Source organism: Onychostruthus taczanowskii, unplaced genomic scaffold (assembly GCF_017590055.1).
Source record: "Onychostruthus taczanowskii isolate IOZ18803 unplaced genomic scaffold, ASM1759005v1 scaffold87, whole genome shotgun sequence".
NCBI classification, from domain to species: domain Eukaryota; kingdom Metazoa; phylum Chordata; class Aves; order Passeriformes; family Passeridae; genus Onychostruthus; species Onychostruthus taczanowskii.
Genome location: NW_024506662.1, coordinates 2,009,918 through 2,034,332, shown reverse-complemented (window position 1 = coordinate 2,034,332; position 24,415 = coordinate 2,009,918). Strand labels below are relative to the sequence as shown.

Genomic DNA, 24,415 nt, shown 5'->3' with positions numbered 1-24,415 from the left:
CACTCTCTTAATATCCCTCAATATATCCTCTATGATCTTCACAGACACCTCTGGCTTGCTAATGGTTATTTCCACATTCTTTTTTAAGTTTGACTCAAAACAGTTTCACTCATCTACAAACGTTTGCAATCACACAGCGAAAAAGGACTTCCTGGTAAAGTCGTAGTTCAAGCATTCCTTTAGTTTCTCTGACAGCATTTTCTTTAGGAAAATACACAGCTGCCCTAACAAATTTTGGGAACAGGAGATTGTCACTGCATTTGGAGAAATGTACAGGAGCAGTCTGAGGCTCTTTTACCAAAGGACTAAAATAAGGTGAGGATTATAGCATGGTGTGCTTGCCCTGTGTGTAAAGTCCCTGGAGTGCTCTTGAAAATTTGATCCATAGCTTCCATAAAGAGAAGCAGTGCATTTGCTTCTCTTTGATAAAATCCATATCACTGTTCAATGCAAATTCACCTGGTAACATTAGCAATGTACTTGAAATATTTGGGTTCTGTGGAAGATTAAACTGTTGCTGTTCTTACATTAGACATCTTTACTCATAATGACTAATAAGAAAATCCTGGGTTGGACATAAGGAAGCAATTTTTACTTGCTTGCTTGCAGGTCCCAAAACCTGCTTGATGTTTAAAGTTTTCAAACAGAAAAAAGAAACAGATGCTGAAGTTTACGAAGGTGTAGAATTCACTTTATTCTTGTATCACCTCTTGAAAATAAACAAGCATGAAATAATACAGATTACATTGCTCATTACCTATTTATGTTGCACCATCATCAATCATCTGGTATAATATAAGCCAATAGAATTCCATTCTACATGGATACCATTATAGAGTGAATATTTCTCCGTCATAAATATTCCATACTTGCTCAAGTATGTTTGTATACTTTCACTCCTTCCTCGTCCCCAGTGCTTTGATTGCAGTAAGAATCCTAAAATATGTTTGTTCTTGTTGTCCTGCACCTATTCCTGGTTTCCACTTAGAAAAATTACAGAAAAACACATGTGATATAAATCATACTGTAGTGCCCTACAGTTTTATTTAGTTCCTTAGTCAGCCATACTTTTAGTTATCCCCAGCACTAGATGCCATGTTTAACAGTGCAAGGGCTACATGCTTATGTGCTTACTTTATTTCCTTTACTGCCCAAGTTCTAAAGCAGTCAGCAGCACTTCAAATATGGATTTATGACTGCTCACGTACCCCTGAACTGCAGGGGAGGGAGGATAAAAATGTTACTGAGTACAGTGGGGTCAATTTCTTTTTGCATGAAAGGGCTGTTTAGCAGAGGGGGAGGAAGATGAACTTGGTGCCAGCTGTTTTTGCACTGGCCAAGTCCTGCCATCAAAACTGCACAGAGGCTGTGCTAACTTAACTCTGCAGCAGAGTCAAGTTAAACTTCCAGATGTACACTTCTGCAGACCCCTGCTCCTTCCCTTCCCCTCTATTCACTTCTGGGACAAGTGCAGAAACCATCTCAGCTGGCTGGACATCGTCACATGAAGGCTGTGATGGTTGTGACTTCTCTGGAAATCCTAATTCAGCAAGTGATCCAAGTTCAGTCATGGCCTCACTGGGTATAAATGGTGTTTTTTAACATGAAAGCTGAGCTGGACCTGGCAGCTTTTAAAACTTGGAGATTTGGGAGGAAAAGAAAACAAAAATATATTGTATATAGTCTATATTACTTTTTAATCTGATGGATGCTTCTTTTATTGTTTTTCCTTGGTAGGAATTTCTGTGGTGTGAAGAATTTCCCTGTGGGTGCAGAGCGGGCATGAAGGGTCCTCTGGAGCTAATTTGGTCCAATCTCCATTCCAAGTGAGGCCATGCAGATGAGGCTGCTCTCTGATGATCCTCCCCTGAGAGATGGCCCATGGTGAAAGTAAAACCTTCAAGTTTAGATTAGGAAAGCATTTCTTAAGCTTCTCCTGAGCACAGGTTGACCTCTCCTGAATCATTTGTCTTCCCAAGATTTTTCTGAGTGCAGCAGTTCTGCCCAGACTAGGGAACAGCTTAAAATTCTGCTGATAGCAACAACTCAAATTCCTCCAAGGTGAGGGAGTGAGAATTGATCAGAGTTTACTTGTTTGATGTGTGAAGGTCCTTTTCTTTGCCTTGGAAGAACTGCACTGCAGTAAGCAGTTACATGAGCTTGCATAAGTACTTGCAGCCAGTTCTCATGCCCACATCCTGCAGGAAATGAGCTGTGTCTAGTAAGGAGATCACTTACAATTCTTTATTTTCGGGGTTTTTGTTACTATATATCTCTTTTCCTTTCTGAAATTTGCCTAACTTTATTGTTCACACTTCTTAGTTAAGAAGGAAAATATTTTGTCTCTCTTAATGTTTTAGACTCCTGGTGATTCTGTATGAATCCTTTTCCTTGGAAAGGATACCCTGACCTGTCTTTGCCCTAGCACTGGATAAATATAAGAAAGAGAGAACTACTGGATTGAACAGAGGCGTTGCAAGATTAAGTTTTCTACTGCTTTTGCTTTGTAGTTTCCCTCCTGGTTGATGTAGCAGCATCACCTCTAGCAGTGCTTGCTCTCTCTTTAGCCTCTGTATTGATATTTCTCCCAAAAAGTGAGGAATCTATTTTTGTGAGCATCTTGTGACAACCGGCTCAAGTGACATAAGCCACTGAACATCTATTGAACAAATCCAGGCTAGATTCAGAATAGGAAATTAGAGGGTGAAGTCTCCACATCCAAATAGCAACAACAGATTCATCTGGACCAAATTTTTGTCCTTCAGCTTCTGCTTGGTGTGACAACTGCCCACTTAAAATAGCATTGAAATGAAAAAGAAAGGAAGCTGTGTCAGTACTCTCAGTCCCACTGAGGAAGGTGTTGGTTCACCCCTAATGCATAATGCACAGCCTCTCCAAAATACACATCCCATCAGTTCCCAGGATCTGCAATGTTATAAAGCAGCTTGCTAAAGAAAAGGAAGAATAACTTTTCCAAAGGCAGCTAGAGAGAGAAGTCTGAGAGAGCTCTGGATATAATTACCTGAGCTGGAGTCCAGCCAGGAGAATGCTGAGCTGAGGAACAGTAAAGTCCTGACTCTGCACAAGGGATCCAGACAAATTTAAAAGAAACTGCAATAACAGAAGTGGGATTTGAGCATCTGGGAAGACGTTTGAGAGAGTGAATGAATACAAGCTAAGGCCTCTGGGGAGTCTGATAGGAAACAAAAGGAGCAAAATGAAATGCAGTGTATAATGGTAATATATGTGGCACTGACTGTCTTTACACTCAGGGCTACCTGATAGAACTCTTTCTTCTGCATAATCTGAGGTCTAACTTCTCTGAGTTCATTTACCTCTCTGTACAAGCTAGACTACATGAACATGGATGAAAATGAGACACTGTTGTGTTCTTAAATAGTGATGAACAAGAACTGAGTCAGACCTGACAAATATGTTAAATTTTTAACCAAGTACCAGGTTAATTAGCCATCATCAGTGGAAAGTTTGTGCAGGAAGAAGGATTTCTCTGTGTTGGGCTGCTCCCCAGCTAAGAAGGCCTGGTCTCTGGCCAGAAGTGCTTTACCTTTAATCCCCAATTTCTCAAAGGGTAGTTATTCTAACACTTGGCCACTGTTTCTTGACAGGACTGGTATCCTACAAACATTTCAATTTTCCTTCACTTTTTTCTCTTATATAAACTTTCCTCTTCTACAAAATCTTCACAGCTCCACTGTCAGCAAATCAATACACCTGACAGAAGGATGATAAGGGTCTGCTATTAACTGACTTTCAAGATCCTCTTCTTGGGGTGATTGTTTTTGTATTTGTTGGGAGCTTGAAGCATACGCAGGCAGCTACCATTACTCAGACCATGCCCAAAGCTTTTTTTGGTCCTTCCAAACTGTTCTCATTCAGGCACTCCAAATGGTTTATAAGGTTTGTTAAAGAGATGTGGTTTCAAAAGGAATGCAAATGCAAAACTGGAGAGCTGATGGATGCGAGCAGGGAAGGTGGTCCAGGAGGCAATGGTAAAAAAAGGAGAAAGAATAAAAATAAAAAAGGAAGGGCTGGAGGGAAGGTAGAGCATGAGGAAATCCAAGTGGGGCACTGTCTGGAATCTGAAACTCTGCATTCTTCCCACTGGCAGGTTTTTTCTTACTTTCCCTGAGCTGTTCCTTTTTTCACGTTTCTTTTTCCCTCTGGCTCATTTGTTTTATGCCAAGAGGCTTATTTGTCTTTCCTAGCTTATTTGTAGTGCATCTGGATTTAGGCATCCTGATAAATCAGTTCCTCTGAAGACTGTGATCTAAAAATGAATGTTGAGTTGGATTTTGAGCTAATTTAAACTGATATACATCTGATGAAGTGAAGTTTAGCCATGCAAAATTCCACTGCTTGAGCAAATGCATAAACAATGAACATTATTCCCCTCCAGTGTGTCAGAAAAAGATACTGTCTACTCCTTCCAAAAAGATTATTTTGCATTTGAGACACGTATCTATAAATGTCTGTATTTTGCAGTTTTGAAAATCTAAGCATGGAAATGTATTATGTTCAGACATTGCACGTGCTTCAAGAGATTGTCTTCTACTGAGCACATTATTTTTGAGAAGAGCTAAACCTTTCATTAGTTTTATCTGCCTGAATGTGTTGGCTTAATTGTGTGTTTTATTTGCTCTGTAATATCATATGTGCTTACTGTGCTTCAGCAGACAAACATAAGCTGGGGTCAGAGTGCAAGCTCAGACAATAGTCTGCAATTTTCAATAGCCTGCAGGATTTGAGATTGCATTAGTAATTTTTGGGTTTATTTTATTATTAAACATGGAATGGGAGCACCATTGAACTGATGCATCTTAGGCACTCTACTTATATGACTGGCTTGGAATTGAAAAAATATATTTTAGTGACAACTTTGCTTCTGATCTTAGGGAAAGCACTGATGGGAATTAGTTAGCTGCTGTGCCTTAAAAAAAAGGCACATAATTAGAATTCAAATTTTGATCTTGCTGCCTTTGAAAGTGAAACAAAATCAGTAGCAATCTAAAATCATGTCCCTTGCTACTTTTCCCTTTAGTCAGAGGAAGCCTGATTCCCACTGATGCCAAGAACTTTACTCCATGTTGAGAGATGAGCTCTGGTGAATTTTGCTGCCACAGCTACAGAAGTGGCTGCCTTGGCTTCCCGCCTGCTGCTTGGCTGGAGGTCATTGCCACCCAGGCAACCTTGGGTGCAAAGAGCTGTCACACCTCAGTTTCCTCATGGTGTCCCCGACTGCAAGGCAAGATGTATTCTATTTACTGTCTGTATGGCAGCTGTCTTCTGTTCAGTGGGCAGTTTTCCTTATCTCTTTCACAACCACTCCTCCTCCCTCCTGGGAGACATCTGCTGATAACAGGCTATGGAATGTCACTGCATGGCTGATAACAACTACAGCATCCCATTGGGAGACGCTCCACCCAGAGGGAGGAGCCAAGCATTCCTACCTGGATATAATCTGGAGATTCTGGAACACCAGCACGGCTTCTCCACTGGATTTCCCAGAGGAACAGCAGCTGCCTCTTCTTCCACTGGATCTCCAGAGGAAGACTACACCCTTTTCTACAGGATCCCTGCTCCAACAGAGCCACACCTGACACTCCAGGAGGACTGCAGCCACAATTCCAATTGGACTGCTACCAGCACTCTGACCAACAGGGTGTCAGGTTGTGTTCTGACTCTGTCAGTGTTGTTTTGATTTACTGCATTATTTATTTTATCCTTTTATTTTCTTCCCTATTAATGAACTGTTATTTCTTGCTCCCATATTTTTTGCCTGAGAGACCCTTAATTTAAAATGTATAGCAATTCAGAAGTGGGTGGTTTACATTTTCCATTTCAGAGGAGGGTCCTGCCTTCCTTAGCAGTCACCTGTCTTTCCAAACCTAAACACATGGAAAGCCTGATTGTCTACTGACATTCACCTTAGCTGGACTTTTGACTGGGTTTGCATTGATGTCTCTGCAGAGGTAGGTGGAAGCAAAGATTTCCTGCTGGATCAGGTGGAAGCCTTCTTCAGAAGGACAGGTTAGCTGAGGGGTGTCAGCTCTTGACTGAACCACAGCAATGCTCATCTGGCAGAGTCAGCTCGTGGTGTATGACAACACAATCAGCCAAAAAAAAAAGATCGAGAACTTCAATGGCAAAATAAACAAAAATGGACCTGTATGGAAATAAGAGAAAGGCAAAATGCTTTAAGGGCCAAACAAGATACATGGTGAGTAAAATGAGTATCTCCTTTTCCAGCATTGTTTTTGTTGTCATATGCACGAGGGCCAAGTGCCACCAGACCAGTGGTGCTTAGTCCTTTGGTTATCTCTGAAAACATGAAAATTACACTTGGAATGAAAGTGCAAGAACACTGTGGCCTCCACTGGATCTATCACCTGCCATTAGAGAAAAGAGCTACCAGCAACTTTCAGCATTTGGAGTGGCATCCAGGCATGCCATCCCTAACTAACTGTTCTTGCTCTGTAGACCTACTGGAGACATGTTTGGACATCTAACTTCCTAATTAATTATTCACCTAAGTCCTGACCAGAAGCAGAACACATTTGTCCAGCAAATTGTGCAATGGCTCTGGGAACTGCTGAGCTCCTGCCTTTTTGGTGTGCTGTTGAAAATCAAATTATATAGCTTGAGCAACAGAACTGTAATTAGGGTCAGTAGAAAACTGTGGGTAGGATAATATTGTGGATTCTGCAATTTTTTGTCATGTTGCTCCAAAATATGCCAGAAACCAGAAGTTTTATTGCTGATGCACTGACAGTGCATTAACACTGTCAGTGAAACATCCTCTGCTTCCTGATGTGGAACTGGCCCTTCTGTGAGCCTGTTGCCAAGGCTGGCCTCAATTTACAATAATTCACAACTGTGCTCCTCCTGGAGCTGATGGCAAAGCTCTTTGTTAACTCCTGTAGGAGCTGGACAGGTCTAGGCAGGGAAAATAGGGATGGATAAGAAGATGATAGAGCAGAGCTGAGGAGAAAACAGGCTATGGTGTTTCATTATAAACTCCCCAGTTATCACTGGCTCTCATTCTGATACCACCAGGAGGCTTTTTCATGGATTAAAATTACTATGTAACTAAAAGTTAATCAGTTCTTATTTTCCTGTTCTCCATCACACTCAGAAAATCTCTGCTCTAGGCTACTGCTGCTTCTGCCTCTGGGCTCTTAAGCTCCTCCTTTTTCTCCTCAGATTTTCTTTTCCTAACCCCTCATCCTTCCTGCACATCTTTATTCCAGCTGTTTCCAGATCATGCCTCTTGGGGGGCTCCATTCTCTCCACTTGCACCATTCCAACCCCCAAAATAATCAGCTGTGGGCAGGCTAACACTGACTGATGTGTCATTGCTGGCCCTTTCAGCCAGGAGAATACACCTCTTGAGATCATTCCTTCAGGATGTCAGCAAATTCAGGCAAACGTTACAAGACTGATATCATAATTGGAAGGCTGCCTAGGATCAGTTTTTATAGAAAAAAATATTTTTAAAAAAAGTTTTAACTCTTGTGACTAGTCTGAAGACGTAATACAGGTTCGAATAATTATTAAGATAATGCAAGATCCAGGCTCAAGCTCCATTCATTGTGACAGGAGAGGGAAATAAAAATTAAGAAAAAAAAAAAAAAGAGCTAATTGTGGAAAAGAAGCACAGAAACAGAAGAGGTGGAAAGGAAAAGAGCGATGAAGAAATATAGAATGCTTTCATTTTTTTGTTGAAAAAGTGTGAAAAAAAATAAAACCCCAAGAAGCAAAGAAAAAATAAAAGGAGGAAGAGTAGGAAGAACAGCAAGATAAGCTGGGGGTTGGTTGAATTCTATTTGAGCACTGCAGTGAAAAGTTCCAGCTATGGAATTACAGTCCAGATTCTTTAGATGGTGAAGTAGTCCATGAACAGGCAGGATCTCTGACTTAGGGACTACCACTACCCAAACACTTCCCGAGAATAAAAGGCTGAAGTAACTGTGGAGCACCAGAGGACTTGGAGGAGCCTCTGCACGAGGTGTAAGAAATAGGCTGGATAAAAATGGAAGTGCTCAGAGCAGATGAGCAATGGTTGAGCTCCAATTGTTGTATTCCTGTACTTCCTGCTTTCTGAAGGCAGTGACATCACAAGTTCTCTTCACACTACTTTGCGTGTGTGTGCATATATTTTTATACATATCAAAGAATTTCTTAGCTTTTTAAGGGAGGAAAGTTGGTTTCCTTTCACATGTTACTACATTCACTTCCATTTGTTTCGTTGGAAGGAATTCCAGATCCACAGATTGAAGCAGAGGTTCATGGGCAGCTCTCACCATGCAGAGGTATATCATCGCTGTGCAGGCTGCAAGGAGAAAAGGCATCCTTTTTTTATTTTTTTACTAGATCTCAGTAGGAAAAATAGAAAAATATGCAAGTCAGAAATTTTGGGTTCTATTCCAGGTTCTGGGAGGAACCCATTTAAGCATAGTGTCAGCTCTTAATACAACTCTGAAGTGTTCAACTCCTACTTACTCTAGCTTTTCCTTCTTACTCCCAGTTTAGCCCTTTTAGTCTTACATCTCCTTGTCTCCATCCCTGTTTCTCAGTCTCCTTTCAGCCTCAAGTTTTAGTCCCCACCATTGCCATATTCCACTGCCAGGAGCTCCTCCTTCTAGACCTCATCCTGGGCTCCCTTGCTTCCAAGCTCTGTGGTACCCCAGGTACCCTAAATATTTGTCACAGGGCTGCTCCCATTTGCTCCACCTTGCTCTCTGTCACAGCATGAAAGTTTAATCCAAGCCTGCCCATTCTTTACTGAATGACTGAAAAGCAATGGGCAGAGGTTTGGTCTAAATGAGAGGCTTCTGAAAGGAACAGTAAAAGTTGCCTCCTTGGTATCAGCATTTGTGATCCATCCCTCCTTCAGGGTAAGGATGGCCTAGGATTACTACAGGAAAGGATGTGAATGTTTTTAAGGCAATACAGTATCCTTCATTTTTGCTTTATTTATTCCAAAGCATTGAGATGAGTTGGATATCCAGCAGTGTAACTTTCAGCTGTCATCATTAGTACTTGCTAATGTTGGAATACTGTAATTCAGCAAGAAAACAGTGAATTAAATGGAGAGTGTAAAAACCTCAGCTACGGGAAGCCTTATCTTTATTATCCATAATGTCATAACCTCCTGTACAAAATAGCTACATCTGCTTTGAAAGTTGCAACCAATGACCTCAGTTCACATTAAACACATTTACAGGCTCTCAGACTTCCTGGGATGGGGAAATTATCACCATGAAGGCAGAAATGGAGACACAGAGGCATCACAGAGTGCCACAGGAGACAGGAAGGAAAAACAGATCCCATGTTAACTTCAATTTCTGTTGTATCCTAAATATCATCATTCTCTCCCCATGGTGTCAATGGATTCAAGGAATTCCCAGTGACTGAGGCACAGTGAGTGCACTCCAGGTGTGCCAGGAAAGGCAGGAATCAGCAAGATGGTCTTGTGCTCTGTGCCAGAGAGACACAAGCAGTTCTTTTCCCAAAGCTGTTTGCTGTTGTATCAGTTATGCCAACAGTTCATTCATGACAGGGCCCAACCCACTCAAAAACCCTTATGACTTGCAGGATCATGGCTTGAGAAATGATGTTAAAAATTAAAGCATGAAAGGTTTTTGCTGACTCCACCATGCCAGCTTATTTATCATTTAGCACATGACCAGGGCTGTCACTGATTTACATATGAAACATGAGAGGTTTTCCTCCTCAGATCCTGATGTCCCAAGGCTATGCATGTGTACACAAACCATATGTAAAAGAGAGGAGCTCTGTTTTCCAAGTGTGAGAAGGAAATTGTTCTGCTGTGAGACACAGGTCATCCCTTTGCCTTTGTTCCCAAACATGGTAAAGAGCAATAAAGCTGTTTGTGGACTATAATGTGACGTGGAGTAAGAACACACAGTTCCCATTTTTTTCTGCCTGTATGTATATAACAATGTCAGTGTGGGCATCCAAAGAATGAATGGTTATGAAATACTGCTCAGCAGCAATGTATAAAAGGTAAATGACACACAGCAAAGGAATCTCCCTTCAAATCACATAGCACATGAAACCATTTTGGTCTGTGACAACTACACCACTAGATTTTTTCCATGTTTATCCAAAGTAGCTTAGTAAGCATAACATGCATGCCATTCACTAAGTCTGTGCGCCAAAATACAGAGTATGATGACCCTGAGCAATGTCTCCAGTGCTTGTAAGCTGGTCAGAAAGGAGGACTGGCTGCTCCTACCCCTGTAAAGTATTTATTTCAATTAATTTTTGTGAGAGAAGTGACAAAAATAGCTCTCATTCTACTACAGCTATTCAACTGTTATTTCGGTGGAATTACACCTGTGTAGATTTTTTAGCGGTAGGAGTTGTGCACATGTTCTGTGAGCTAATGAGACTTCAGAAAAGGTTGTCAAGAATGGCACAAGACATATCTATTATTTTTGATTCAGAATGAACCCATTTATCTTTTCTCTTTGCTAAAAAGGGCAATTTCAGGGTTTTTCTGGTGACTGAAAGAAAAAAGCAATGCTAGATGCAGGCTTCCTTCTGTCCCATATGTCTTAAGTGTACAAAGCTTTTTTTAGAGAATAGCTTTCTTTCAGGGCAAACCAGTTCTCACTAAAAATAATTCTTATGAGATCAGATAAAATGAGAGGAATGTTGTTGGCAGATTCTGATGCCTTATTTACAAAAAAAAAAAAAAAAAAAAAAAAAAAAGGCTAAATCAGCCTAATCCAGGCCTGTAATACAAGGAGAGAGCTGAAGAACCTTCCCTGTTCCCCAGGGCTGTGGTTGACAGCTTGAGAGCTATTTTGATGGTTGTGGTCAGGGGATGCAAAGTGCTGGGACAGTCCTCTCCTCCAGTCTGCCTTAACCCCTGGGAATGCCCCACTGAGCCACTCACAGCCCCGTGCTGAGGCTTTTGGAAAGGCACAAGGACAAGCTCCATGCCCAGCTGGGGGCCTGCAAGCAGAGCAGCATCTCTTAGATTGGTCACACCTTCCTAGATCTGCATCTGTTTAATGAGGAACATTCAGGTGGAGCTGGGACAGAGCTGGAAATACAGCAAGGACTGGCTACCTGGTGATTCTCCCTCCAGCAGCTCTTGAGATCACACCCAGGATGAAAGTAAACCTTGGATGGCTTTTTGGTGTTCCTGTGCTCTTGGCTTTGAACTTCACACTTCTGCCTCTTCTTCGTTCACACCAACGTCTTCTCTCAAGCCTTTAGTACTGAGCAGTGCCAGACCTCTGCTAATTTCTGGTGTTGTGTATAATTTTCCATCTTTTTAGCCCATTTTTGAGGTAGACAGCAAACCCCTGAGGCAGGGACTTGCGTCATCTATTAAAAAAAAACACTCAGTAATTATTTATGATTCGTTTGTTGCAGCATTTGTGTACATTATTTAATAACAGATATGGACCACAAGTGTTGAGCAGACAAAAAGGTTCATGCTGTCAGGCAGACTGAATGTGATTTTGCAGAACTTCATGTGTTGTCAAATACCTACATCAGTGGATAAATTTACTGCATGTCTAAATTCAAATCCAGCCAAAGCAAACCAGTTGCCTTTTCTGTGGATTGGTTATCCACAATTGATTAAACTGCATCAAACAGGCTGACATGGAACTGTTTGGCCTGGTTTTACATGCAGCTATCTTTACTCTTCATTTAAGAGCAAAACAGAAAGGTCTGAGATGGGTTGGGGCCTTTTTTCTTTAAATAAAGCATTTCCTTTTAAAGAATTAATTGACTGAGTGTGTTAAAAAAGTGTCCCTCAAACAGGTTAATTTTATTTTTGAACTAGAAGAATGCCAGGATCCGGTTGTTCATTTATAATTCAGCACTAAGCTAAAGAAACAAGGGCAGAAAATGCATTGTTGCAAATCATGCTTGCAGTCACAGAGCAATGTAATGCCGAGCAGCCATTTTAGGTTTTTGGTTGCTTTATACCCTTTCCACATGATGAAGCTTGTTAAATGAATCCTTATGGGAATTGTTCCCAAGGTTTGTGTTTTGTACATGAAATTCCAAATACAAGAGTTTAATTTTGTGAAGTAAATGGTCTGTATTCTGTAAAAATTAGTTCAAGGTACTCGTTTTTGGAAAGGCTTCTTGCTTTCTAGGTATAACAACAGCTTTATCCTTTTTAATAAAATGTAAACCCAATGTCTCTGAAAAAAAAATATATATATTTCAGTGGAATTATTTCTGTCAGAGGCAATAAAGGTGGCAACTGCAAATCCTGGTGTGTTTTACTCAGAAGAATTCCTAGATAGTCTGTAGCTAAGTACATGGACCAGATCCTCTTTTCTCCTCTATTATGGAAATCTCAAAAATAAATAAACTGTTGCTGTTTCACTTCAGTCTTCAAAGTGAAGCCCTAACAGGGGATGGAGTAGAGGCTCTGCTCAGTAAATGTGTGTAATTCTAGCCCACTTTTTTAACTTAATGCTTTTTTGATGAAATTATCACACTCTCTCTTCTGAAAATTTGCTTGTGGATAGATGTATTATTTTTCTCAGTGAGAAATAATCCAGGTGTCCAATCAACCCAAAGGTTGCACATTCATTATTTCTATTTAAGTCAATTAGAACAGTGCAGATGTCTCTTCTATTTGATGTTTTGCTTCCAGAGAAAGACTAGAGAATTAATTAAAATACACAATCTAATTTAATGGAAAATCATAAGATTTTGTTTCTAGGAAACAACTTGTGAGTACAGGGGATCTAAAGTTGTGCATTTATATCTAAGTAGAGAACATATCATCTCAAGCCACTCCACCAAAGTTTCACTCTGAGGTCAGTTTTCAGACTGTGAGTCTAATTTAGTTTCAAAGTGGAGCTTAAGGTTCCCAACATCCAGAGACCTGGGTGGGGGCATAGGGGGGAAACATGTGATTTTGGTTTCAGTTAATTTCAGATTTATTTCTGTTTAGCAGATCAGTTTTCTCTTTCTAAAAGTGTTTTCATTTTGGCAGACTCCTCGAATGAAAGGCTTATTTCGAGACGTTTCCTGTGGAGTAACTGATGCTGCTGCTGCTGAGAGGTAAAGGGAGACATACACAGTGCTGAAGGGAACGTATGGAAGTGTCATGGCAATGACAGGCACGAAGCCAAAGGCTGCCATTATCTTTCCTTCCATCCCAGAGGAGCTAAGCAGGCAGTGCAGAGGGAGAACATGGCATTAGCAGATCCATCCTCCAGCCTTTTGGGTGCTGCCAGCCAGGTATTCTGAATGTGGACTATGATTTGTGTCTCGTGTGCTCATAGCTTCCAACCCTTCCCTTTTCTTGCACAAAGATTCCCAGTAAGCTTTGCAAACGCATGGGAATTCTTCAGCATTTATTCCAGCTGTGCTAAAGACACCAGAAACCAGAATTCTGCACAATACTCCCATTTGGACAAACCCATTGTAAAGTGCAATAGCATCAAAGAATCTGTCTTTTGAAGTGAATATTCAGCAATCTTGGCATTTTGATGGATTATGGAAGATCACTGTTTCCAACTAAGCATTTCTGTTTTTCCCTACTAATGACCACCCTTCTGCAATTACTCCATAGTTTCCATACGCATCTGTCACAGCCATAATAATGAATTTAACATTAAACTAAATTTTTCTTTACAGAATAAAGGAGAAGAGACAATGAAGATAAAATCTTGGATGCTTAGGACGAATTTTTTTAATTGCCTTGTGGATTAACAGGATTGTCTCTGCTGTTACATTTAAGTCCCCTGAATGCAGTTGGACAAGTCTTCCCCTGGTTCTTACAACTAGCCAGAACTCTGCTGTAAGAATGCAGTAGCTGGAGAGAAATCATTAAACAAGTGAGGTCAGCATCTCAGGAGAGTCTGTCTGCAGAACTTTGTAGGTAAAACCTCAGCTATGGAAAATTCTCAGCTTTTGAGGAAAACCTGTTGTGAAGGATTTAGCAAGGGTACACACAGCAGGATGTAGAAAGAGAAACACATTTTTGGCTGCTTGAGAGCCCTCACAGAAACCAGTAAGATGTCCAAAAGGTCTAAGAATTTGAGGGAGAAATGCTTGTGAAGCTGAGCAATTTTGTGAATTGCAGCTGGCTTCACAGAATTCTTAGATGAGGAACAAAAAATGCAAGGCAGTCTCTTGTGTGCTTATTTAATGTAATTAATTAATGCATTTTGAACCACTTTTTTTTGGTGCAAAGGGATCTTAATTATAGCATAAAATTCAGCTGTAATTGATGTAAAAGATCTTCATGTAAATGAAAAGATGAGCTGCTGTGTTGGAAACTGAAGGGAAGAAGAAATGCCCTGTTGTAAGGTCACAGTTTATGTGGGTCGGAGTCTCAGCTGATTTATGTTAAAGGTTAACTCACACACAGAGAACATGCTCAGGGACTTGTGTAGCACATGAACCAGCATTGCTGTCCTGGGTGAGGCTGTAATGCAGTGATAATGAGGGTAACTTGCTTATTCTGTGACTTACAAGGTCCATTCCAAAAATTGCCTGAAAATGCTACAAATGAAGAGGTTTGTAGAGAAAGCTTGTGGATTAAGCTGTGCTCAAGAAGGACTCCTGTGTCCAAGACCTTCCTGCAGCCAACACCAGGCTGATCTTCCCAAAAAAATCAACAGCTTTGAGCTTTCCTTAGTGATCTGAATGTAAGTGGAGGCAAGAGCACCTCTTTCTTATTTAATTTAATATGAATGCAACCAGAATTTGTTTACTAGGGTGAAATTTCCTACATCTCTGTAGAAGTCACAGACCAGGACTCCAAAGCAATGCTTTTAGTCCCATTTTGTTCAGGTTCGAAGGCATCACTTCTTGTGGAGTGCTTTGACCTAACACGATCTGATTCATGCATGAAATCCTCCTGTAATTCTCTGGGCTAGTTCATCTTCTGAGCTTTACCTAACTCCTCTCCCTTCCCAAGCAAATGCTGCAGCAGCTTCCAGCCTGCTCTGAGTTACCACAGGCATGGTCAGCCTGAAAGCACCATTATGAGGCAGGAATCTCTGTGCTTTGGTGGGACAGGAGGCACATATCTGCTTTCAGCTGTCCTCTGGACACTCCATCTGTTCCAGATTATGGAGAAGAATGTGAAGTTGATGATGGTCATTGCCAAAAGAATCTTGTAATGTGTCTGCTTTAAAGCTCCTTTTGAGTTTTCGTGATGAAGTTAAGAGATGGAAGGGCAATGCACAGCAGCTTTATCAGTGTAAGTAACTGGCCTCCTTTGGTTTTAAAGCCAAAATTAAATGGATAAATGCAAAGCCCACCTCTACAATGGCAGACTGACTTTGGTATTATATTTTCTCTGGATTTGGTTTAGAGTGATGTTGTTATGTTTAGAATAATGTCTATGAAACATGATTATATGGTAATTCCTTTTAAAAAAAATTAATTCCCTGCCTTTGTAGATCAATGATTTGTTCTTTTCTCATGACAAATGCTGATGAATTCATACAGGATTTTATAAATTTTTTAGCATTGTAACCTCACCACCTTCTTGCTGAAGCCCCATTTAATTTCCTGCTCTTGTTCTTAGCCATTGCTCCAAAGGAGCACACAAGGATTGCCCTTGCTGCTGGGTTTTAAGAACAGCCTGGCAACCTTGCATAGATTCCCATTCAGTTGTGCATTTTTCACCTTATCCATCACTTCTTGTGGAAAGAGATGGGCATCTTATCTTCCTAGCATTTTTATCTGAACATGTATTTATCAACACATTAGCTCATATTTGTACAACCACAGAATCCTAGGATGGTTTAGGTTGGAAGGGACCTTAAAGACCATCTAGTTCCAACCCCCTGCCTTAGGCAGAGACACCTTCCACTACAGCAGGTTGCTCAAAGGCCCACCTAAACTGGCCTTGAACACTTCCAGGGATGGATGCCAAGATCCAGGTGCAGGACCTTACACTTGGCCTTGCTGAGCTTCATAAGGTTCCCATGGGCCCAGTCCTGTCAAGGTCCCTGTGGTGTCCCTTCCCTGCAGCACACTGACAGCAGCACTCAGCTTGTGTCCCCAGCAAACGTGCTGAGGGTGCGCTCCATCCCCAGTCCCTGTCACTGACAGTGGTGTTAGACAGCACTGGTCCCCAGTGACCCCTGAGGAGCACCACTCATCACTGGTTTCCACTTGGACATCGAGCTGCTGACCACAGCTCCTGCAGAGTGACCATCCAGCCAATTCCTTATCCACCAACTGCCAGCTTCACCAGACTGCCACAATTTCTCACATACGATGGACAGTGGCTCAGCCACTTCACCCACTGGTGCCCATGCATCTCATGCACCTCACGAGGTTCCATGGATCTGTACACCTTCACATTCCTTAGGTGGTGTGGTACCTGTTCTTCCCTTACACTGCCGTGGTTCTCCATTCCCCCAGTCACCACCTTTGCCTTTGGCTGGTGTGGCTGGAGCCCCTGCTGGTGAAAATGGAGGCAAAAACTTCATTGAGACCTCACACTTCTCCATGTCCCACCTGGGTAACCAGGTCTTCTGTTTCCTTCTGAAGATGGCCCACATTTTCCTTGGTTTTTCTTTTATCATCAATGTACCTATAGAAGCCTTTTTTGTTCTCCTTGATGTCCATGGCCAGGTTTAATTCCATGAGAGTTTTGGCTTTCATAATTTGATCCCTGGCTACAATTCTGTCTATATTCCTCCCAGGCTACCTGTTCCTGCTTCCACCCTCTGTAGGCTCCTTTTTCTGTTTGATTTTGTCCAGGAGCTCTTGGTTGGTTTTATTGATGATTTTATGAATATACCAACCCTATTAGATGCTAATGGTTATGGCTGCTAAAAGTTAACATGATTCTAAACCATGAACAGGTAAGCAATGGAAGGGTTTTATTTCTTTGTAGATGTGCCAATACCCTAGTACAGTTGTTTTAATAAAAATAATAATTCAAAACATTGCAAAGCTGGCATTTCCTCTTCGCCCACTGGTGTAGTCACAGCAGAATGAATGGATCATTGTTAGAAGAGGCATTTCCCTGCACAAAGCAACCTCTATTCACAATTGGAAGTTTAGAAATGTTCAACCAGTCATGACAATTAAATAAAATTATTGTCTGAGCATCTCTTAGGGTTACAAATCATTCTGTCTCCACTTGGTGCTACCTGTTCTTGACCTGTCCTTTAGTATAAATCCATAGAATCTTTAAGACTGACAACAACTCTAGTGGAAACAGTCTCTTGAAATATGATTTCTGTTTCCATGTTCAGAAGCAAAGAGCAGTTGTTTGTACCTTGAATAAAGAATAGTTTTGTGCCCTTGTGTCCAGGACTAGAGACATGAGATGGAGCTTAGAACAAAACCACAAAGTGTCAGTGGAAGCTTTTGAGAAAGTGAGCTATGGGAACAATGAAAAATTTTGTTTGGTGACAGAGAGCAGTTGATATTTTTGGGATAGTTGATGTCTGAAGAAATCTGTGACAAAATTTATAGCTATTTAGAACAGAAAAAAACCAGGGAAGATAGAATTTATCTAGATACAGTAAGTCTAAGAGAAACAAGGGAAGTTTTACAAAGAAGAACTTCTTACAGTAAAATGTATTCCAGACAGTAGAAGGTTGTTTTTTGAAAAGTCTGAAAAAAGCCTGGTGGGGAATTTTTATTGGTCTTTCCCTACCTCTACTTATTTACATGCTCCGGAAGATGAATCCTGTCTTATTAACCAGTAGGAAAGCCCAGCATTCAGCAAGGATTTGAATGTAGAGTCTCCAGCAGTACTTTTTAATGAGTGGTATTCTTGGAAAGCAGTCAGTTGACCGTGTAGCTGAATTCCTGACTGCAGCACTCCAGTCAGTGTCAAACACTCGGGATGAGTTGTTTAGAAATAAACCTGTGACACAGGAAACAGGGTACGAGGTGGTTCTGTGCTCTGAGGGTGGAAGGAGCTGGAGAAAATCCATCACTGTTTATGTGGTTGTATTTGTGACACATGGGAGCTGAACTAACAGAGGAAGTGGAGAATAAATAAATACTCAGCAGAGAGTGATTATGGTTAAGATCCCTAGTCCTGTAAGCGTGACTTAGGGCCAGTTGCAAGGAATTCCTTCTCATTGATGTTATAGAGTATATCTACATTCTGAAATAGTTTCTAGCTAGTTATAGTAATAATAATGGCATGGGTTAACGTTGTAATCTCTTAAGAGCTCATTTCTTCACATGTCTTTTTATAGAAACATTAATTCTTTTGGCAAAAAAATTTTGTGATGTTCTTTCTAAAATACTGAGGAAGAATATTTTTGCAACTGCTGCTTTGTATATTTTGGGTCTCATGCATGATTTATCACTTACTAAATTTGAAATCCAAATTATGGAACTGGCTATAGCTATTGCCAGAAAGCAGAATCTGCAGTGCTGGAAAAGGACTAAAAAGGTTATCATCTGACTAAGCTGCAACCTTTCTTGGAACAACATTTGTATTGTAGGTTACTAACAGCTTTGCAATCCACAGGTGCTCACTCACAATAGCAAAAGTGTTGTAATTCATCTATAATCAGGACATTATTTTTACTGCAAGTTATTCCGACTTTGCAGTCAATGGAAACTAACCAGCTATAGTAAAAGTGTTGTCATTCATCTATAACTGGGACAGTACTTGCATGGTAAGTTATTCCAACTTTGTAGTGAATGAAAACTTACCAGCAATAGTAAGTGTGTTGTCATTCATCTAAAATAGAAGGGAGGAGAAAGGAGAAAGATGGACAAAATGCAGAACATTATTTGCAACAGAGTCTGAGTAAAATAACCCCAGGGTAGTGCAAGGTAATGTTAAGTTGGTGAAATTCAGTACAGGCTTCCACCTGCAAGGCTACACCATTTCCTTTGGCATCTGCCTGCCTAATCTCAGACAGGATGAATCTCAGGGCAGTGAATGTGCTCTGGTGAAGTCAGAGCTCAGCTGGGGTTGTAGAAGCTGCTTGCAGAGCTCAGTGCACTTTAAGGTAGAGTAAGATAAGTAATACCTGGGTATTTTAAAGCTGGCTTAGACATGGGAGACTGCAGTGTAGACATGCCATACATAGCTCTTCTAGGCAAGAAGCCTGCCCTTTGTTATGCTACAAGAACACTGTAGGAACTTAACAATTATTAATAATAACTAATTAATAATGGCCCAAATATTTGGCTGTGATTGAGGACCTCAGAGAAGAACTCATCTAGAGTTGTAAGAAAAGATGGCTCAAAACAATCCTAACCAAATCCTGGGCCAGCTTTGTGCCTTGACTTTGCTCCAGCAAAAGATAAAGCAGCAGAGTACAATTTGTTCTGAGACATTAGCAAGGGAGAGAGGACATAATGAATACATTTTATTGGTAATGCATAAGAAGAATGCAGAGTGGTGGCAAATAAGACTATTAGGGGATAAGAGTATAAAATTAGATGGAAAGGAAGAGATGAGATTGGTCAATTGCACTGGTCCTAAATCAACATTTCATCTCAGAAACCACAAAAGTCAGCAGCTGAGTGGAGGCGAATGAAAGACTAGGGTCAAAACAACAATCATAATTTATCTGAGTGTCAGAAAAGCATTTTTGCACTAAGTACACAACACATCGATTTACACTTGATAGACAGTACTTACACAAAAAGAGACTTCAACCCTCACTGAATAGCCTGCAGCACAATACAAATTCTTTTCATGGTAAACCTAGGGGGGAAAACCAATCCCTTTTTATACAAGGAATTTTCACTTAAGTATTTGAGTCTACTGGGAACAGCCTGAAAGACACATGCCATACTCCCCACTCACATCTCCAGGGGCTTGTGGTTTGATGTGCTGATGCTATTTGATAGTGTGGGGGGCACTTTTAGGAATCTTGGTGGAAAGAAGCACAGCAGAAAGCGTCAGCTGTTGTTTTCATTCCTCTTTGGAGGTGCCTGATGGAAGATCTAGGAGTTGTTTACTTGCACAACAAGGAGCAGGGTGTGCTGGTAGGAAGACCAAGTTTCACCTTTGGCAGTCAAAGGACTGTGTTTGATAGCAAAAGATTTGCTTCCTTTGCTGGTGATGTTGTTTTTGCCTTTTTTACAACAGAATAAAAATATTGTTCCTTTAAGAAAAGACCTTCTTGGCTATTGTTGTTGTTATCTGCTGAGTCATGCCAATAATTGTTTATTTTAGCATTCCTAGAGAATTTTAGAGATTGTTTACTCCCCCTTCCCCAGAAGGCAGTTAGGAAAAACTGTGTAATTTCATAAATAAAATAAAACTAAGGAGTTTTTAGTTGAAAGCATTTCCTTTAATGGTCTGCTATGCAACAGTTCAGCAGCCAGCTGACTCATGGCAACCTGAAATTGAAAATGACTTGAGGTTGAAGGAAAGCAAGAAGAGGACAGTAAGAATTATAGTAGCCAGTATAGTTTAACTATCTATATAATAGTTGGATCTTCATTTTGTTCAACTAACCATGACCTCACAGAATTGGTTCAGGCGTCAGCTCTGTGTCTGGTCCAGAGCAAAAGATGTATTTATAAATTAGATTAACATAATCACTGATGAGAAAAATATGTTCAATTACTTAATTCACTTCTGTTTTGATAATCTTCAATGATACCAGAAGCACACTGTCAGAGCTATTTTCTTTTAGTCCACCATTTTTGGAAAGCCCTTCACTATCTCTGGAGAGAAAGCTCATGCTTTGTTGTTGCAACTCTTTCACTTCTATTATCTAGCAAATTGTGTTTTCTTTCTATACTTCTTCTATAGAAAATAATCCAAACAAGTGAAATAAAGTATCTTTTCTTACATATTCAAAAACCAAACTCTGGGTCTATCGAGTGAAAAAAACAATAACCCTCAAAAAGACAAAACCACCAGAAAAAAATACAACAGCAAAACACTTTCCCCTGTTCCAGAAACTTCTTTGACCGTGTCCTGCTTTATGTTATTTACAGTCATTGAAGAAGGCCAAAGTAATCTTGCATACGAGCTGCTGTCCTGGGACACTGACTTTTGTAAGACATATGAAGATCTCAGCTACTTTTTCCTTTCTGAAGAAACAAAGACTGGAAAGCGGGAGAAGACAGGGGAAATCTCACCGTGAGAGAAAGCATTACTCTGCTTTTTGAAGCTTTTGGATTCCCTGAATGTCTCTGGAACATTAGAACATCATGTATCCTCCTCCTGACCCTGTATCAAGGGTGATCCATACTGATGAGATGTGATGGGATCCACTGGGTTTACTCAGGAGCAGCCTACCAAGCCTCTTGCATTTGGCTGATAGGAAACAGGAGCACATCCTCTTCTGGTTTCTGCCTGCGTGAGCCATTTCTGTAGCTTTCAGAAAGCCTTCATTAGTCAGGTTGTTTGGAGAGCAGGCACACCACACCGCTCAACCTGAGCTGGCTTAGCTTTTCAAAGCACCTGAACTCCAGTCCTAACTTGCAGCTGAGCAGCACAAAATGCAGGAGGGAAGAATGCAAAGTGGTTTTGGGGTATTCTGAGCTGCTTGGATCCAGAGGAAGAAAGGCATGAACACAATCCTCGGACACTGATTAGAAGAACCATTACATGGCACTGCCTCGTAGGTTGCCACGGGCCTCAGGTTATTAGCGTGACACCAGCAGCTAAGAAGGCTTTCTGCCACACTGGTTTTATCATTGCCAGAAGAAGGGAGAGCGGTGGGAGAGGGTGCAGAGGGCATTGACACCCATGCTGTGCTGCTGGAGGATCCTGTCAGCGAGAAAGGTGACAGCAGGGTCGCACCAAGTGACTTGGACACAGGACACGCCGAGCTATTACGGCTTGGGAGCAGGCAGTCTGCTGCGAGAGCAGGCAGATTTCTCAATGCATAATTCAGTACCATAAACATGTACATGACACTAACTCCTTCCTCTGCTAGACTACTTTCATTTCTTGACAATAACCTCACTAAATTGACCTGGAAAGAAAGAGGCATTCAACATTCATAATTTGATTTCTGCCCTATATAATTTTGGCTCCTCTCCTTCTCATGTAGCTGCTAATATGACTTACTGCAGATTTAGTATTTTGTTACAGATTAATTCAATGGGATTTTTGACTAAGCTAGCGTCCAAAATGACTTTGCACTTGGTGACATCTGCGATGCCAGCATGCAAAATGATTCTTCTGGCATTTTTACAAATTCTATTGTACCACTGAGTAGGTCTTGAGAAATCCAGCTATGGCCGTATCTGATTTGGCTAAGAACACCTAGTAATATAACACAAATGGCGATAATAGTTATTTTGCAGGAGTAAAAGCTTCTGGCTATTTTCATTCCCTCTCAGGCAGACCTGGAGCCCAGGCATACTTTCAGTGGTTTTTATATACCTATCACAGTCAAAATTCTTTTAGGTTTGACTAATAAGACCAGACAGTTGCATCAGGACAAACACATTATGATCCCGATTTTTTTCTGTTGTAGAACAACTGGTGTCTTTCAACAAAATCCTCCTTCTTCTGTCTCTGCCACTCCTTCTACTGATGTACCTGCTGAAGCCCGCTAGACATACATCTTAGATGTATCTATGTAGATACAGATTTTAACATTTCTGCTTGGCTGCCTTCAAGAGACTTTTCACTGCCAGGATGGCTTTCTTTCCAAACCTTTTATTTGGAGGATGTTCTGATGATAGGAAGCCCAGATCTTAGAAAATTCATTATGCCTTAAGAACTGAGGTCCACTGGCAGTCATTAGAGTCCTCAGCATTTGTTGAAAGCAATTAAGGTAATTTTATTTATCAGATTCAATTGTGTCCCTTTTTCAGACTGTCTTTACATTGTTGACAAAGGTACACAATTTTTAAGATCACGATGTCACTTTTCTTCTGATTACTCATCTGCATTTTGTGATTCACCTCTACTGCAACATTTTCATTGACATCATTCCTTTGCCAGTAAAAACATGTTTTCTTACTAAACTATTCTTCATTAGCTTCAGTTTCAGAGCCTGTCCTTGTTCCCAAGTTAGTGTTTTCTAACAACTGGCCTTTTTTTCCCCATTGATTAGTTCATCTCTTACTGTGCTACTGACACCATTAATTGACAGAGAGTAACTCTGCCTCACTGATCAAGGAAGAGGTGGTGTCAAATAGCTGAGACTCATGGTAAAATCCCCTTACATGTGTGGAACCTACAGCAGAAATACATATACAATTTTTTTAATCTTCATTTTTTATAGCTAGAAGTCTAGACACTTATAAAGATGTTTACACGTTTGTTTCTCATGTATATTTTTACTGCTAGACCCTAGAAAGCAGTGGTCCTTAGGGAAAAATTAAATTGGAGGTGCAGAAGCACCAAGATGGCTTAACAGCATTGGGAATTGCAAAGACACTTGCTCATCACTTCTTTTAGCCGAGACGAAAGACAACGGGCATTCATTCACTCGCTAGTTGAGAGAAAGGAGCCGAACACGAGCTGGGTTAAAGTTACTCGCACAGTGTGCTGGGTCCGCTGCGGGTACCGAAAGCAGAAGGTAAATCTGCATTTAGGGCAGGCGCGGGGCTACCGAAAGATGCAGAAATAACATTCCTGCATTCCTGAGAAAGGCTCAGGCCACTGGCTTCCCGGGGCACCGAGGGGCGGCTGCCCGCAGTGCTGCCGGTACCTGCCGAACCGGGGCTCGGCGTTCGGGCCGCGCCGGGCGGGCGCTGCGGGCCGGACAGAGCCCGGTGCGGCAGCGCGGGGCCGAGCGGGGCACGGGCAGCGGGCGGCGTTCACACGCCGGGCTCCGCCGCCCGGGACGCGGCTCTCCGGGAGCCCATCCCGCCCCTCCGCTCCGGGGCGACTCCCGCGGCCGCCGGGGAAGAAGCTGCCACGGGCGGGCGGTTCCCGCCCGCTCTCGCTCTCCTCCTCCTCCTTTCCCCCCGCCCTTCCCGCGCGGTGGTTCGCTCCTCCCCGCCCCTTTCCCCCACCTCTCCCGTCCCCTCCCACCCCCGGCTCCCCGCGGTGGTCTGGCCCGGCCCGGCGGCGGAGGGAGCGGCGGAGCGGGCGGGCGGCGCTGCCGGGCGGGGGTCTCGCTCTCCGGGGGTCTCGCTCTGCGGGGACGCGGCGAGCGGCGGAGCGCGGCGGGGGAGACAGCGCAGCGAGCGAGGCAGCGGGAGCGGCTCCCCGACCGCGGGCAGCACCATGAGGTGAGCGGCCGGCTCCGGAGCGGGCGGCGGGCGCGGGGCGGGGGGCGATGCTCCGCGCCCCCCGCGTCGGACGGCGCACAGCCGGGAACGGGAACGGGAATGGGAGCCGGGGGGATCGGCCGGCGGCGGGGGAGGGGGCCGGGCCGAGGGGAGCCCCGCGGTGGGGGAAGGGCCCATTGTTAGTGGCGGCGGGGGAAGGGCGGCCCGCCGTCCCCGTCCCCCCGCGGCGGCGGCGAAGTTGCGGTCGGGGGGCGGCGGCGGGGCCCGAGTCCGG

General features: G+C 42.3%; 1 protein-coding gene across 11 annotated transcripts in view; it reads left to right on the top strand.

The window, feature by feature from the left end:
- Positions 1-23,884: 23,884 nt before the first annotated feature.
- The window catches only part of ENAH (ENAH actin regulator), a 91,943-nt gene continuing 91,412 nt past the window's right edge, over positions 23,885-24,415 (top strand). For 9 of the 11 annotated variants that reach the window (XM_041425079.1, XM_041425075.1, XM_041425073.1 and 6 more), the window contains exon 1: positions 23,885-24,141. In XM_041425079.1, the coding sequence (XP_041281013.1) occupies positions 24,137-24,141 (5 nt within the window). In that variant the 5' untranslated portion in view covers positions 23,885-24,136. The remainder of the gene's footprint in view (positions 24,142-24,415) is intronic. The other 2 variants (XM_041425083.1, XM_041425081.1) reach the window with 1 other exon arrangement.